This window comes from Syngnathoides biaculeatus, chromosome 10 (genome assembly GCF_019802595.1).
Source record: "Syngnathoides biaculeatus isolate LvHL_M chromosome 10, ASM1980259v1, whole genome shotgun sequence".
Taxonomy (NCBI): Eukaryota; Metazoa; Chordata; class Actinopteri; order Syngnathiformes; family Syngnathidae; genus Syngnathoides; species Syngnathoides biaculeatus.
The window spans coordinates 16496535-16511051 of NC_084649.1; the positions used below are offsets into that span (position 1 = coordinate 16496535).

General features: G+C 41.0%; 1 protein-coding gene across 1 annotated transcript; it reads right to left on the minus strand.

The window, feature by feature from the left end:
• Window positions 1–484: 484 nt before the first annotated feature.
• On the minus strand, window positions 485–4155 carry si:ch211-222l21.1 (prothymosin alpha). Its single transcript, XM_061833750.1, has 5 exons — window positions 3954–4155; window positions 3312–3401; window positions 2904–2970; window positions 2694–2776; window positions 485–1361 (listed from the first exon to the last, which is right to left on the minus strand). The coding sequence occupies exons 1-5, from the start codon at window positions 4002–4004 to the stop codon at window positions 1290–1292; spliced, it is 363 nt and encodes a 120-aa protein (XP_061689734.1). The 5' UTR covers window positions 4005–4155; the 3' UTR covers window positions 485–1289.
• Between the last annotated feature and the right edge of the window lie 10362 nt (window positions 4156–14517).

Here is a 14517-nt window from a genome sequence, read left to right on the forward strand (position 1 = left end):
GGATAACCTCACTTGAGCACTTTTTTTTTTTTTTAAACGCCCCCCCCATACACACCCCTTTCTTAGTTTACAACCGTCATTCAGTGAATGTGAACCTCCGAGATGAATCACTAACTGTATGAGGAAGCACCTGAAAGATTCAGCGACTCAAATCTTTTGAACTTTAGTGATTCAGTACACTTAAAATAACTCCCGTGCCCATCACTAATGCAAGCAGAACTCTGGCAGTGACCAGGAGAGGCTTTGATAGTGGAAGATTGTTAATTTGAAGCACGTGTGTGCCCAGGTGAGTGGGAGGCTCATGAGGCGGGTGTGGCAGACTGGAGCAGTGAATGGGAAAAACAAACACCGCACAGCTAAAACAAAGATAACCTGTGACAGGGTGAGCCTGTGAACCAATAGTGGTAGGCATACCACACTGAGAATCAGTGCTGTATAAGACATGCGCGGACAGAGAAAGAAGAAAACGGCGGGGAAAAAAAAATAAGTAAAAAGACATTTTATTTGTTTGAGAATATACAAAGCAGTGGCTGAAGTAACCAGATGTCACAGCTGGTTGTTAGAGAGGCAGTCTTGGACACAAAAGCAGGTTACCCAGCCATAAATGTAAACTCTGTAAGAAAATGACCAAAAAAAAAAAAAAAGTATAAATGGTACAAACCTGCGTGGAATGCATACAGAACAAACGAGACCAAAGCACTAAGATTTAAGAGGGGTTAATTAAGGTTGCCGGAACAACAGAAAGTTCGCCTCCACCAAAATGGCAGTGGTGTGGAGGCCCTTCATATCATGAGCACCATCTGTTAGGCGGACGGGGCGGCCGAGGATTAACTAGCAGCTTAAACACCAACAAATGATTAAGCATCAAACTAATAGCATCCTTTATTATTATTATTATTAGCCCCTGCTTAAAACTTATCTTTGGTCATTGAAGTGAACATGAGCAGCTGCCTGAACTTTTGAGCATCGGCTGGTCAGAGCTGACTTGATAGAGGTTGTGCTTACAAACAGAAGCAAGGAAATGGAAAACAACTCATCTCATAGCATGGCCCCGTTTTGCACACACATACAAAAAAAAAAAAAAAAAAAAAAAAAAAAAAAAAAAACTCATTTTAAAGACCAATAAATAACAGTAAAGAAAAAAAGAGGGCCACAATGTTTCACAACTCCAGTGCAACGTGAGAACATGGGAGAAAAATAGAGGAGGGGGGAGGGAAGAAAGAAAGAAGCACAAGCTCTACAACACCATGTTGACCAGTAAGACTGAGCTGCATACAAAACAGCCATTTTTAAGCCTCCACTTCTGCTTCTTTTGAGTCTCCATTCTCTTCAGTCTTTTGTTTTTTGGTGTCTGCTTTCTCCTACGGAAAACAAAGAAGAGCAAAATTTTTGTGGAAATGTTTACAACAGAAAAGAAACAACTTCTTGTCAATGCCAAAGAGAAGCTGAAATGCAAAATTGTAAACTTAAAACGTAGAAAAAAATGGATGATATAATTAAATTAAATTGTGAATTTGTAAAATGTGTTAATTTGGGAATTTTGTTATGATAATATGGATTTTGTTGGAGAACTTTTGAAACTTAAGTGTGAATGATTTGAGTCATTTGATAAATTTCTCCATTAGTTAGAAAATCTAAGAAAAAAAATTTAAATTGGTGAAAAATGCCAAACATGAATTACCGTAACTCCCAGCCTACAGAGCACACCTGGTTACAAGCCTCATTGAGTACATTTGTAAATATATACATAAACATATAAATATACGCCGCATCTGTGCAAAAGCCACAAGTGCCCACATTGAAACAAGATATTTACAAAGAAAGACAGTTCACAGAAAGAGTTTAACGCTAAAGCTCGCACTAACGCTAACAGGGCCGGTTAAAATAAAATTTACTGGTAAGTATCACTGAGACACGCCAGCAACAGAGCAACAATACGGTAGCGCAGCGCTAACAGGGCCGGTAAGTCATTTGCTCGCCACACATAATCCACCGGTCTCATTCTTACCTTTTCTGCTCGAGCGCCCCCTTGCGGCCGTTACAAAAAATGCACAATGCAGGGTTGAAAGCGTGTGAAAAAAGTTGCGGCTTGTAGGCTGGAAATTAGTGTAATTTCTCCATTAATTTATAAACTTTAAAAGATTATTGTTTGTCGTTACAATTTTTTTGAATCAGTGGAAAATTTAAGAAGTTTAGATTTAAAAAAAAAATAAATCCTTTCCCTAAGCGACCACAATAATGGGAAGGAAAAGGAAAATAAGATCTTGGGGCAAAATAATACCACATCAGAAAGGTATGATAGAATTTTTGGTTGGTTAAGAAACTGAATTTACTGAACATTCTGTTCATTTTGTAAATTTCCTGATGGAAAATTTGCAAGAAAAAAAAGAAAGCAATATTTATGATTGCGTGTGGGAGCGGAGAGGAATTAGGAGTTATTTGAAATGGTTGCAAAACAATTTTTCCAACATTATGGTCATGAAGAATGTGGAATCATTTATTCAAAAGTAAGATTATTTTTTTTCCTGGTCTGAAATTTATTGGCTTGCATTGGTTAAGTAATGAAGTTTTGGAATTTCGCAATTTATTGTTAACATTGTAACTTTTTTTTTTTTTTTTAAACATAGGCCTTTGAGGCTGGTTGTCCCCCCTCATTAAATATGGTGATGGCGAAGACGGCACACGTGACTCACCTCCTCCTCTTCATCATCGGCAGCACGCTTCACAGGCTGTGCATCCGTCTCCTCAGCAGGGGGCGCCTCTTCCTCTGCTTTCCCTGCAAAAAAAAAGGCAATTTCTCCTTTAGTGTCATTCAGACAAATGCGAATGTCAATTCAGCTGAAGGAGACCAGGACAGGAAATTTATTTGAAAATGGTCGTGGGATTGGGGGTGGGGGAAGTACCATCTCCATTCTTGTGTTCTTCTTCCTCTGTGGCATCCTCAACTTTGTCACTGTGGTTAGCACCATTCTGAGGGAGCAAAATGTTAAATTTAGAGTTCTGGTAGTTTCAATCTTCCATTGACACACAAGGGAAGGGGGGGGGGGCGTGTGTGTGTTTCGGGGGGCGTGTTTTCTTTTGCTCTCCAAAGGATTAATCACCACTAGCACGCTCTCTGGGAAGACACCCCCCAATGGAGGCGCCTCGCTCACCAACATCTGTGCCATTTTCCGCAAGGCACACAAAGAGCACACGGCCCATGCAGAATGGCGACACCTGCACCACGAAGGGGGCTTCTCGCAGTAAAACAAAAGCGCCCCCCTCCCTCCTCCCCGCCCGCTTCTGCCTCTCAAAGCAGCCAGCAAACTCACAGTTCCATTAGCAGGTGCGTCCCCGTTGTCAGTCTTATCCTCCTTCTCTTCCTTTTTCTCTACTTCAACTTCTTTCTTCTCTTTCAGCTCCTTAAAAAAAAAAAACAATGACAAAATTATCGCATTTTTTCCTTTCCGAGGTAAAGTGCTGTCTTTGACTTTTTAGGCCTGACACTTTTTTTTTTTAAATGACGTTATTTCCCTATATAAATGGAGTTTGTGCTCGTTTGTCCTCTTTTCTCCCGGCGCACGCGCGTTCGAAGTGAAAACTGCAAAAGGGCTCCTCGCGCTTTTCCCGCCCACAGCAAAAGGCAGCACCGGCTGCTTTCTCCTCCTCCTCGCTTTTGTCCATGTTCTCCACCGCCATAAAAACACCTTAAACGTGATTAAACGCCTGCTTTTTTCCACTGAAAATAATACAAGATGCTAGCAAAATACATAAAAACCACCCGCACTCGAAGTAGGCGTCGAATTTCATTTATTTAAATCGCCATTTTAAAAACAGCCAGACTTGCCAAACCAGCCATTTTAGCCGAAAAAGCGCAAACTTCAATCGACCCGTAACTAAAATGAGGCACTTCATCAACTTGGCAGGCTTTATGTGCGACGAACCGGCGTGAGTTTAAAATGAATGAAACGCACCTTGGCTGTAACCTCTGCAGTCGCGGTGGTGTCAACAGCGGCGTCGGCCATGTCTACTTTGACGGCGAGTTGGGTTAATTTGACTGCTTAATCCTTGTTTTAATTGTCTTTTGGTCGTCGTCTCGGATACAAGTCCAGTGGCGCTGAGAGAGAAATGATGTCTGCCCGTCTAGTCTTTTTTTTTTTTTCTGTGGGAGCCGCTTGAAAAGCACTCTACTTGGAGGCAGAAGGTCAACTCGGCCACCGATTGGACAATAGCGACGCGTCTGGCGTCTGATTGGAGGCCCGTCACGTCAGTGGCTGCGTTAACTCCCGCCTTCTACGTCTTCTCGTCGTTGATTGGTCAGTGGTTTTAAAGCACCGCTTGACGACGACAGATTTGTGTTTGTTTCTTGTGGTTTTAATGCAAACAATGGATACAAGTTGCTCAAGTTGCCATCGAGCTTTTGATTACACCAACCGTTCGATAAGACGTTTCGTATTAAAAGTTTTTCAACAAGGCAGCATAAAGAAAAAATTGCGAAGACGTGGCCACGCTGACGTTTTTGTCTTCTTTCTTTTAAATTTGCACTCCTCTATGGAAATTGGTGTCAAATTACACAAGGAGGGACTAGGTCAAGTCATATAGCGAGAATAGTTTGAATTGACTCAAATTATGAATTCATAAATTAAATTGTTTTTTTCAGCACTATATGTGTAATTCCGTAAATTGCATGTTTCCACGTTTCTTTTTAAGTTATAATTGTTTGAATTGTTGAGAAGTAGTGATTTTTACAACAACAAAAAAAATCTATTGATTTGACTTTCATTAAAAGTAAGGATACATGTTAAACTTAAAGATGCCGTTTTAATAGGGCAGAATAGGGAAAAATATTGCACTGACTTTGTTTTTTTTAATGTTAGCAACTGTTCTCTGTGGAGATTGGTGTCAAATTACACCTAATGATTAACTATGACTAACGTAGGATAGTTAGAATGGTATGGAGCATTTTTGCTTGGTATGGAGGTTTAGTCACTACTTCAGGTGTGTGGAACATACAGTGTGCCAAAGTTACGTTCCAAGGAGGTCACTATCACAAAAACGATACAAACAACTTTTTTGGGGGGCATTGTTTAAACCCCCTCCTCATAAAAAATCCTTTCATACATGCTCTATGTTGGATTAACTTTCATTCAATGAAACGGATGCAAATTGTTAACATTGCAAAAATATATATGGATTGTCTGAATCGCTACATAATGTTTTAGGGTCCCATTTCGTCAAAACCGTACCCCTATATTATTTTATGCATACTATTGTTTAAGATGAGTATGTGACGCTGTTTAAGTTTGCGAGCTACAGGTATGCAGTTAGTCGATTGATTGCAAAAGAACGCAAACATCATAAGCCTTGCAAATTTTGATGTGATTGTGATAAATAGTTATTCAAGTAACTTGCTTTTTTCATGATCGGTACCCACCCACTCAACTCAGCTCAAAGGTAACATGGCATTTCCGAGTTTTAAACCAGTGGGCCTCTGCCGCCGCCAAGCCATGGAAACACAGTATACGGCAGATACACACCGTATGTTGTGTTTTACAATGATACCTAACTACATTTATAATTTATAATGTAGCTGTGGATGAAATAGCGACACTTGTGGTCATTGTCGCCAAAAAGTGCGCACGTGATGAACATTATGTTGATGTGAATGGGAGCGGAGGACAAGACTCGCTTAAAATATGCCCCTACCTTTTTATTTTCACCCACATTTCAGCTCACATCCACATTAGTGGACCAACAATCCAATGCTTTGTGAATTCTGCGGCACAATTATAGTAAGACCTTGTTAATTTCGGACTATTTTGCCAAATCATATGTATCACTTCGCAGCCATTATTAAGATGTCCATTACACGAGTTGATTTTGCATTTGATCCTGTTATTTCCTGAGGAAGGGACAAGCGGGTGGTGGGGTGGGGAAGAAGAAAATGCAATTTTTAATCAAATTACACTGCTTTATTATAAACTCATCCAAGTGTGTTTGTTTTTTTTAAGCCTGGGTCTAACCTCAGCTTTGAGCAATTTACAGTCGGTCGAAACATTCTAAAACAAACGGTCTTCTTCCTGTTAATGGCTAAGCCTCATAACCCGATCAGCCAGTTTTTTTAGAATTTTTATTTCCGTCCTTCTTCAACTGGCTCATTCAACTGTTAAACCAAAGGAAGTGACAACAGGCACCCGTGTGGCCTCGTGCCGCTGTCACTTCAAATGAGGCCTGTGCGCCAAAAGCTTTTTGCTTCCTTTTGCTAATCACCAAATGGAACAAATAGTTTTCACACCAGACACAAATGTGTAAATTTGAATGCCCTGTGACCTGTAGTCCATTTCTGCACGTAAATGAAATAAACATTTAACCATTGTTTGGCAGGTGTTGTTCAACTCACACCGCCCTCACACTTCCAGTAAACTTTTTTCCGAGTCTGCCTTTTTCTGTTTTCCAGCTCTGTAGAAAACAGAACAATACAGTATGGGCATCAATCCATTTTCGGAGGTAGCATCAGAAGCCTCTTTTGTACAGACGTCCAGCAAAATTGTCATTCGAGCAATTATCTACCTTTTTCACAGAGGCTAGTGGGGTGGGATATCGATCCGGTAAAGAAGAGCCTTCTAAGAAAAAGAGAGCTGAATTTAAGAGACATTATTAATTAAAGTACGAGTTTATCGCTACAATTGATTATCACACACTAAGCCTGCTTTGCGTAATCCAGTATATGAATGACAACAGGCTCACAAATGAGGCAATGAATGAATTTAAAAAAAAAAAAACAAGTACCTTGATTGTATTTCTAATATCCCATCTTTGTGAAACAAGATTTTCTGGAATGACGGCAACAAGAAAAAAATTACCTTGTAGACTGGCCTTAACAAATTGGCTTGAAGTGTCATTGTCTCCCATTACCCCAAGATGGGAATGGCTCGTTGAAGTGAAACGAGTGCAGGCCTTCCAATAATTACAATGACTGCATTCTTGTCATATGTCAATACTGTATATACATTTACAGGTCTGTTGTGCAAAACCAAATGCTTGCAGAGTTCCCTTTCGCATGCTTATGATATCATCCCAAAAGTCGGAAAATCCACAGGTCAACTTCAACAATCCATTCCATGTGGGTGCTTGTTTGATAGATCAAAGACATGGGGGGGGGGGAGTAGGGTTGTCATACTTCGACCAGCAATGCAAAAAGAAAGCGCCTTAACAGAAAACCCAGCATATCTGCATTTGCCTTTTACACAGATTGCAAAAAAGCAGAATATTGACCCGATTTTCTGACCTTTCACACACTGTCATGACATCCTGCAATCAGGTGCATGATGCCTGATAAAACTGTTGTTGTCGGACATCAGCAATTGGTTTCTCAGCAAAAGCCCTGAAGAAATGAATACCGAGTGTGAAACGTCACACCTGCAGTTTGTCCGAATATTGTAAAATTCCCTCACGCGTACTGGAATTGTCAGGCTCTGATAGCAAACCACTTCGAAAGACAAAAAGTTGCCCATTATTTTCACCCCGACGTCAACAAATGGTGTGGAAGGGGCTAGAGACATAACTAAGGAAGTAAGATGCAATGTGTAAGCATGGCAAATAAGTGTTTTGATGTGTCTGGTGCCAGACACTGGTCCCGACAGCATGCATCTCCTTCAGTTTTCTGATTGTGGTTCACTGGGTTCTGTAGGATTTCTGTTCAAAAGAGGATGATAGCATTCCGGCCTACATATTATATTAGTCTTTCATTCCAAATATACTTACTTCAAAATGATTTTAAATCAACCCATGCAGGGTATCTTGTCACAAATGTCTAATTTTAGCACCTCTCCTGGGAACATCATTGCTTCTTCTTCTGTTTTTTTTTTTTTTTTTTAATTCGCCTCCTCCCCGCCACTGCTACAGCCATTGATTTCAAGGAAGCCTTTGGGGCCGTAAGCCTATTTAGTGACTCACCTCACATTCAGAAATATAATTATGAAAACTAATTAGACGCAAAGTTCAAAGGCGTGCGGGCCCGGCAGGATCTGGGGCCTCTTTCGTCATTGAGTTGATTTGACTGTTGGCTTGCATACAGGAAAAGAAAAGTAATACTTTTTAAAAAAAATTATGAGGCGGTTTAAGTCCTCTGAAGGCCATTATACATTTTTGAAAAAATATGATGTAACTATGGCAGCACGGTGTCTAAGCTGGTAAAGCGTTGGCCTCACAGTTGTGAGGACCCGGCCGGGTTCAATCCCAGCCCCACCTTTGTCGAGTTTGCATGCTCTCCCTATGCCTGCGTGGGGTTTCTTCCGGAACCCCGGTTTCCTCCCACATCCCAAAAACATGCAACATTAATTGGACACTCTAAATTGCCCCTAGGTGTGATTGAGAGTGTGGGTGTTTGTCTCTATATATATCTCATTGATAGCTGGGATAGGCTCCAGCACTCCCCGTGACCCTTATGAGGATAAGCGACTAAGAAAATGGATGGATGGATTATGACTTTCCATTAATACTGCATTTGCGTAAGGTTGGTGATGGATTACATCACATTGCAATTTATGTACATATTTGAGTTATTGCTGCCCAACTGCACTTCCTCGTAAACTGAGGACCCGTGCCCATGGAATTTGCACAAAAGAGTCAGAAGTTAAACTCTGCCTGAAAAGTTTGAGGAAATCAGCTATTTTGATTCAAAACACGCATTTTGGGGTCATTTTGTCGTTTCTGAGGGTCCTTCAAACTCAAACATTTATTAATCAGAATCAGCTTTAAGGAATTTGTCTCTAGCAGTCGGTGCTGCCCTGGTACGACATTTCATGACTTAATTGACTCCTCCGTACTGGGCACTTAACCACGCCTCCTGAAGTGACGTCACGCCACGTGCGCTGACGTAAGACAAACAGTAAAAATGGCTAATACAATACAATACATTCTTAACTGAGACAGACTCCATCCTTCGGATTTCATTCAAATCAACGATATATTATAGATTCTAAATACAATACATTCTTAACTGAGAGAGACGCCATGCTTCTGATTGGATTCAATCATTCACACGTAGCAATGTTACGCTAGCGAAGAACGTCTCATTCATTTATACGAGACTTGAAAATCAAATATAAGGCATACCTTTGTGCAAACATATCTGTTCCGGTTGATATTAGATGGATTTAGTTGATTATGCGGTCTTCCACAAAGTTTGATCCATCGAAGGCATTTTTCGTACTGGGTCTTCGGTTTTGGAAAGGGTACGAATCGAACTCCACCAACTAGCCTTTCAGGATACCTGTCGTCACTATTACAAAGTCCGTGACTACACCTCTTAACCATATTTTTTGTTAAATAACCCAAATACGCGATAAAACGCTAACAATACTGGACCATGCAATGTTGTCTAAGAAAATGGCGGGAGCAAAAACGGGCTTTGGTTTATGCAGATCTCTGGCCTCTGATTGGTCAGTGACGCGGATTGCGCAATATCCACGGAGGGTCAATTGCCAGAGGAAAAAAACTGTTCTAATGCCTGCTACTTTTGACTTTCATTGATCTGTATTGCTTTCCCGAGGGAAGGAGCAGGAAGAGCTGGTGACCAGGATGTGGAGGGTCCAAGAGGATCTTGCCTGCTCTGGATCTTGTTCACGTTGTGTGCAAGTCCTCGATAGTGGGTAGCGTGGTGCTGACAATCCATTCCGTGGTTTTGATTGCCTGTTGTAGTCTGAGTGTTTCCTTTTTTGTGGCGGCTCCAAACCAGACTGTGATGGAGCTACACAGTACTGATTGGATAACCACTGCGTAGAACTATCTCAGCAGCTCTTGTGACGGGCTGTCCTTCCTCAGAAGCCGCAAGAAGTACATCCATACATTAAAAATATTTTCAAATTCTTACCCAATTTAAACCTAATATACTTGACAGGTGGGCGATGCTAAATTGCAAAACATTTTAGTTTTAGTTATTGCATATGTGCGCAGGGCTCGACCAAATGCAAACATCAACCGAGGGCCCCGAGTATCTATGATGAGTCTATGTACATTGATCGTTTTGGGGATTTTTAGAGCAGACCGGCCGAGATTTTGTTGCCCTATAAGCTGTCCACGCCTCATCTAAAACCTCTGAAAATCATATTGACGATAAAGACGGTCTCTGCGAGTCCTAACCCTCTTACCAAAGTGCAGATTGCAGAGCATCTAATGGCCTGAGTGCCTACAATAGAGACATGGGAGTAACTCAGTGATGGCAGAAGACATTACTCATGCTCAGCTCTGGAAGAGTGGAAAGTGGGCGCCAATACAATCAGCCGGGTGGAGGGGAGGTTGGAGGGTGGGGGGGTAGGCGAATTGTGATGATATTTCCACTCCTTCCTCATTTGCCTACCACAACATGTTTCCATCCATGTTTGTGTAACTCAAAGGGCGGCCTGTGTGCAGCTTGTAGTGCAGGTCGCCAAAAAAGAAAGCAAAAGACACAAAGTTGTGCAAGCAGTTCAGCTTTTTACCACTTTTTCCAGATGCACAAGGGGGGGGGGGGGGGGGGGGGGGGGAATCATACGGCAAGACAGGCCACAGTCTACCTTATGGAAGTCTGGAAATATTATTTCAGGAGTGTTCTCCTGCGTGGTGGCATGACACAGGACAGCAAGGAGGTTTAAAGCGCCTTCATTTCACCTCCATTTTGTGAGGACAAAAGGCTTGACCTGACTTGTGGAATGTCAGTGCTCCGAGCAAGGGTCAGGATTAGGGTTGGGGGAAGGGAGGGTGGGTCCTGATAACAGCAGGAATTGGTGGCCGCAATCTGAGCTCTTTTGTTTCGAACAGCGAGGGTCCCGCACGATCCAGCGGTCTTTCTCCTGTTGTCCAGCGAGTCCTGCAGTGTTCGGGGACAATAATAAAATTGACTTCTCAACGGGAGCACAGTAGGCTTGCTTGATCCGTCTGTTACAGTCTTAATAAAGAAGGACAATATCACCTTTGACTATCGGCATGGAACAAACATATAAATTATTGCAGTCACAATAAACAACAGACACTTAAATAAACAAATTTGGTTGGGTTAATTTTGGGTTTAGACCTACATGAAAGTCTATTATTGAAATACAGGCTTAAGTCCAGTGTGAGGTTTTTTTATGGTTTTGCCTTTGTATGCCATCACTATAGATAATGAAATAAAGTATGAACACCAGTGGTGCACTCAAATGAAGTTGGAACTTCTGGAGAACGCTGATGAATATTGCCAATTAAGTCTTGCCTTTCTGTCTACTACAGGTATGTTAGGCGAAGATTTGGTAGGAATCAGAAAAAAAAAAATCACTGAGACAAGTTCATCTCAGGACACAAACCATTGACCAAAATGACCCTACAATGGCAATTTTTTTGGTGTGTTTATTTTGAACAAAACAATAATAATTAAAGAACCAAAAAATGAAAAGTACACATGTGAGGAAATAAAAAAGACGAAACAAACAAAGAAAACAAAACAAACCAATGAAAACAACGAAAGAGAAAACGGTGTTCAAGCAAGTTATTTGTAATAATTTACTTGCTTCCCCACAGATGTTCAAAAACAAATATGGCAGACTACGAATGTCCTGCATGGGTTTTTGAGACACCCCCCCCCCCCCCATAGTTCTACTCATGGCAGACATGACTACCAAATTCCACCTAGATAAGCGTGAGTGGCTTTGGGGGCTGAACTTTGGAGTCGAGTTGTTAGAATTTGTAGTTTTATGGGAAGTCATTGCCATAAAACATTGATCTTTGCCGCAATGCTCTTCCCACGTGCAATAACAAAAATGTTTTATAGTTTAGCGTCTTCTATCCGTCTAGTCGTTTAGGTTCAAAATTCTAGTCAACATTACTTTTGCATTCCAAAAAAAAAAAAGAAAGACAAAAAAAAGATCCTAACGTGCATGTTTTTGGAATGTGGAATGAAGCGAAATACATGAAGATAAACCATGCAAGCATGGTGAGAATATGCATCTTCAAAACAAGCACATAAACTGTAAGTTTAATGCAAACATATAATGCAAAATACCATAGACAAAGTTATGAATAGGATTGATACCATGTCACAACACTTTAAGCAACAGATATTAGAACAGAAATGGTGCAGCAACATGTTGCCAGTCAAAATAACCATACTCACAGACATACATCTATATTATGTCTGTGAATCAACAACTAGTATTACTGCAGTTTCCTGAGTCAGTTGTGTATGCTATTTTTCATGATTAATTGGTGTTCCGTTCATTTTAAAGAGGAAAGATGATTTTAAATACAAGTGCTATGTTACAAGAATGGACACAGAACAAATTAAACTAACCCTAACCCGAATTACCATTTATCGATATGACGCCACAACCAGTGGGGAAGCTTGATGATTGCCTTAGAATGAGGAACAGACCTCACGGCCGCATAAGAAAGTGTCTAGCTGCTAAGTATAAAATGAGCAATACAATTACAGACACCCCCCCCCCCCTCCAACCAGATGATATTTATTAGTCATACATATAAAATGCCACTTGGTGACAGTATCTCTATGTGAACACCTTACTCCGTTACGTCTTTAAAGTGAGTATTTTGGGATTTATTTTAATTGTCTCATAAAGTGTGTAGCTGTGCATTCAGCGGCAAAAACAATAAAGTTAGTTGCAAAACCCGAATTTAAAAAGTGGGTTCTCCAAGTTTATATGAAAACAGATGCCTGAAAACCGGATCCAGCGTAGCTCAGGAGATGATGTCGACATCCCCGGGATGTGTGCGGATCTTGTAGGTTGACTTGCCTTTTCAGTGTTGCTTCCAAGGATTAGCGCTTGATGAGGATTTGCAAAACCCTGGTGTGTGCGAGTTTGGAACCGCTCCAAGAAGACGAAAAAAGACTTAAAATGTGTTTGCTATTGACTTAAAAAAGGTTGAAGTGGTGCATTTGGCTTTTGGAAAAATGGGGTTACATGTACGCCTGGAAAGTGAAGGAATGCAACTGCTGATTTAATTTTTGACTTGAATAGCCGACAGTTACATGAGGAACAATTGCAGTTAATGTGGCTGCTGATTTCTGGCTATAATTTAGTTGCTAGTACAACTAAATACAAGACAGAAGGATACCAGTGCCTTTACTTTGGCTTTAATGTGAAACCACCACTTAAGGACATAAGTGATCGCTAACAGGACAAATTTGACTACAAGAATAAACTCTTGTGATGTTTTCAGCACAATGAGATTAACTCTGTGTCTTTAGTCGCCCCATTTTGCTTTAATGGGTATTTTTTTTTTCGGATTCCTTGGAATGACAGAGGAAGTCCTGGTAATCTTCCTCTCTCTCTGGAGGGCGAAGTACATGAAAGAGTACTGCTGGGACAAGTCTGTGTTTTTTTTTTTTTTTTTTTTAAATTTAAACCAGGAAACACTCCCCCAAAAGTTCCAACCCAAAAATAGTCAGACATGACTGCCTGGTTTGATGCACATCCATAAAAGTTGTGATGTTATAAGTTGTTCTAGTGAAGAATTTGACAAGTTGCATTGTACAAATACAGTATGTCTTTCTCCTCTGTGCACTACAGAGACTAGCACCAACCACCTTCTTCACCTCCTAGCTCCACCCTCCCGCTTACTGTGTGAAAGTGGAAATTTCCAGTAATTTCCAGAGCATGGCGAGAAGCGCTCCTCCTCCTACTCTCCTCCTCCTCCCCTGATTTTCCCGCTTTTTCCTCTACCTGCCCCTTCCTGTCCTCAGACCTCATGGCCCTGCACACTTGTGCCGCCGTGCTGCAACGACTTCACGCCGACACAAAACATTCGCTTCAATATAAGGACAAAGAGTTCGGCGCCTTTTAAACAAACCGGGGCCTGTTGACACTCTTGAGAATATGGAGTATGCTGTGGTAGCGTGAATAATTCAAGAGGTTCGACTAGTACAACATTAGTAATGAACCAGCGTTTACATGGAACGGCACAGCAGATGGTGCATTTGCATTCTGTGTGTTCCTCAGTGGATTGCACGGACTGGTCGTCGCACATCCATAAAGGAAAATGTTGAAGAAACTCAATAATTAGACAAATATGTTAAATGGGGGTTAAGCTTGGGTATGGAAAACAACATGACGTAGATTAGGGGTCTTCCAATAAAACTTAAAAAAAGCTTTTGGAACATCAGAATATATAGCTTACAATACGGCTTTTTGAAACTGAGAACTAGCTACCTCTTTGCCTTTGATCACGTGATTATCAATCATTAATTATATTCATCCGTCTGTTCCAAACAGACAAAAAACACTGAGGTGAAGCTACGACTGGTCCGTGACTGCCTGACTTTGCGACAGGAAGCAATTTTGGCCATAAAACTAGCAGACAAGAACTTTGGTGTGATCTCTTTTCCATGTGCGTTATTCTGAAACAAGTGGAGGAGAGCCCGGCCCAAAATACCATCACATCACATCATGTCACAGTTTTTGAACCTTGAAGTCCATCTATCTTTTGATGCAGAAAACTCTACATTGTACGACTTTTGGAGAATTTGGTGGTTGCAAAGAGCTACTTAGCGCCGATATTTTTTTTCCG

What these genes read in the sequence shown, in the direction of transcription:
- si:ch211-222l21.1 (XM_061833750.1), bottom strand. Translation starts at nt 4,004, where the DNA reads ATGGCCGACGCCGCTGTTGACACCACCGCGACTGCAGAGGTTACAGCC. An exon ending in CTGCAGAGGTTACAGCCAAG is followed by an intron (nt 3,402 to 3,953) that starts GTGCGTTTCATT and finishes TTTTTTTTTAAG; the next exon opens with GAGCTGAAAGAGAAGAAAGA. An exon ending in CCGATGATGAAGAGGAGGAG is followed by an intron (nt 1,362 to 2,693) that starts GTGAGTCACGTG and finishes TGTTTTCCGTAG; the next exon opens with GAGAAAGCAGACACCAAAAA.